The sequence below is a fragment of the Augochlora pura genome, unplaced genomic scaffold, assembly GCF_028453695.1.
Source record: "Augochlora pura isolate Apur16 unplaced genomic scaffold, APUR_v2.2.1 APUR_unplaced_4720, whole genome shotgun sequence".
Classification (NCBI taxonomy): Eukaryota; Metazoa; Arthropoda; class Insecta; order Hymenoptera; family Halictidae; genus Augochlora; species Augochlora pura.
This window is the reverse complement of record NW_027585109.1, coordinates 1-1,588: the sequence shown is the minus strand read 5'-3', so window position 1 is coordinate 1,588 and position 1,588 is coordinate 1. Positions and strand designations below refer to the sequence as shown.

The window sequence follows — 1,588 nt, the reverse complement described above, 5'->3', positions numbered from 1 at the left end:
GGGGAGTCTATCGGATGCACAATATGTACTAATAAGGGGCACAGAGAGGGCAGCCTCCAATGTCCTGCTTATAGGAAGGCCATCTTCGAGATAAGGAAGAAGAAGAGAACTAAGGACAAAGAAACGGAGTTTGACGAACCCGCGATAAGCGAGGGGGCTAAGGACGCAAGCTTGAGAGCTGAAGATCACCAACTGAAATCATAGGGCCTCTTTTATGGTCTTCCTTATATATATTTATTTATTTATTATTATTTATCAAGTTTCTCCTCTATTTATATTATTTATTTATATTTTACTATTGACACGCATATTATGACTAGACCTTGCTATAACTTGGTTATCTTGCAGATTAATCTCCATCGCTACAAGCTAGCCCAGGATCTTATGACCCAGTACGTGTTGACCAACGATATCAATATTGCAATTATTTCGGAACCGTATCGCGTGTTGGACTCCTGGTTCGCGGACCTCAACAATGACGCCGCGATCTGGATCTCATCGGAAACGACAGATAGTGCCAAGCGTATAAACACTCTTTCCAGGGAAGCCGGAATAGTAGCTGTCGAAATAGATGAATTAAGGATCTTCAGCTGCTATTTCTCGCCCAACACATCGATCGGGAAACTTCAAGACTCGCTTATGGTACTGGAAAGGGAAATTACCAAGCATGGAACAGACTCGACGATCGTTGCGGGAGACCTCAATGCTAAATCCACGACTTGGGGATCCAAGGTTACCGATAGAAGAGGTCTCGAAGTCCTAGAGATGATCAACAGGACTAACTTGACGGCCATTAGAAGCAAGGTTGATTACACGTTCGAGAGAGGCAGATCCAGGTCGCTTATTGACATACTTTTACGCGGCAGGGACTGTGTCGCGTCTCTCTCGAAAAGTGAAATACTTAAGGTATACACAGCCTCTGATCACCTGTATCTAAGACACGTCTTCTCCAGGATAAGCCATGACACGAACCCGATGCAAAGGGCAGTTTACCCGCTGAGGACACAAATCAAGGTAGACGTCCTCAGTCAAAAATATCACGAGTGGGCATGGTCTACGAACTTTACGCAGGTGCAAACCGAAGATGATATAGACAACTATATTTACCTTATGACGCGACTTATCGAGAAATCTAGCAAAAAACTTCAACATCCACCCAACCGGAGGTAGGGGGTTTGGTGGTGGAACGACAACACAGCCAATGCCAGGAAAGACGTTGTTAGAGCCAGAAGGACCCTTCAACGAGCCAGGGCAAAAAAGGCTCCGAGTGGCACAATTGACGGGCTAAACGACAAGTACAAAGAGATGAGGAAGAAACTCAAGGTGGCTATACAAGAAGCAGAAAACGAGTCTTGGACATCAATTATTAAGACTGTCGACCAGGATCCTTGGGGCCGACCATATAGATGGGTCGTTAATAAAATCAGAGGAAAATTGAAACCCATCCTACTTAGCTCTGAACAGATAACAGACACGATCCGTAAACTCTTCGTGATAACGCCGAACAGCGGGGAAGACTGGGACGAGGAGTATCCCCCCATCCACGATATAGATGCCACGGATGATCCTCTCAGCGAGGTGGAGGTGC

General features: G+C 45.6%; 1 protein-coding gene across 1 annotated transcript; it reads left to right on the top strand.

Annotated features, from left to right (window-relative positions):
- Window positions 1-348: 348 nt before the first annotated feature.
- Window positions 349-1,578, top strand: LOC144477875 (uncharacterized; the record flags this gene model as incomplete). Its single annotated transcript, XM_078195608.1, has 2 exons — window positions 349-1,166; window positions 1,224-1,578. Coding segments are annotated over 2 exons (1,173 nt in total), but the record flags the coding sequence as incomplete, so codon positions are not given.
- Window positions 1,579-1,588: the final 10 nt, after the last annotated feature.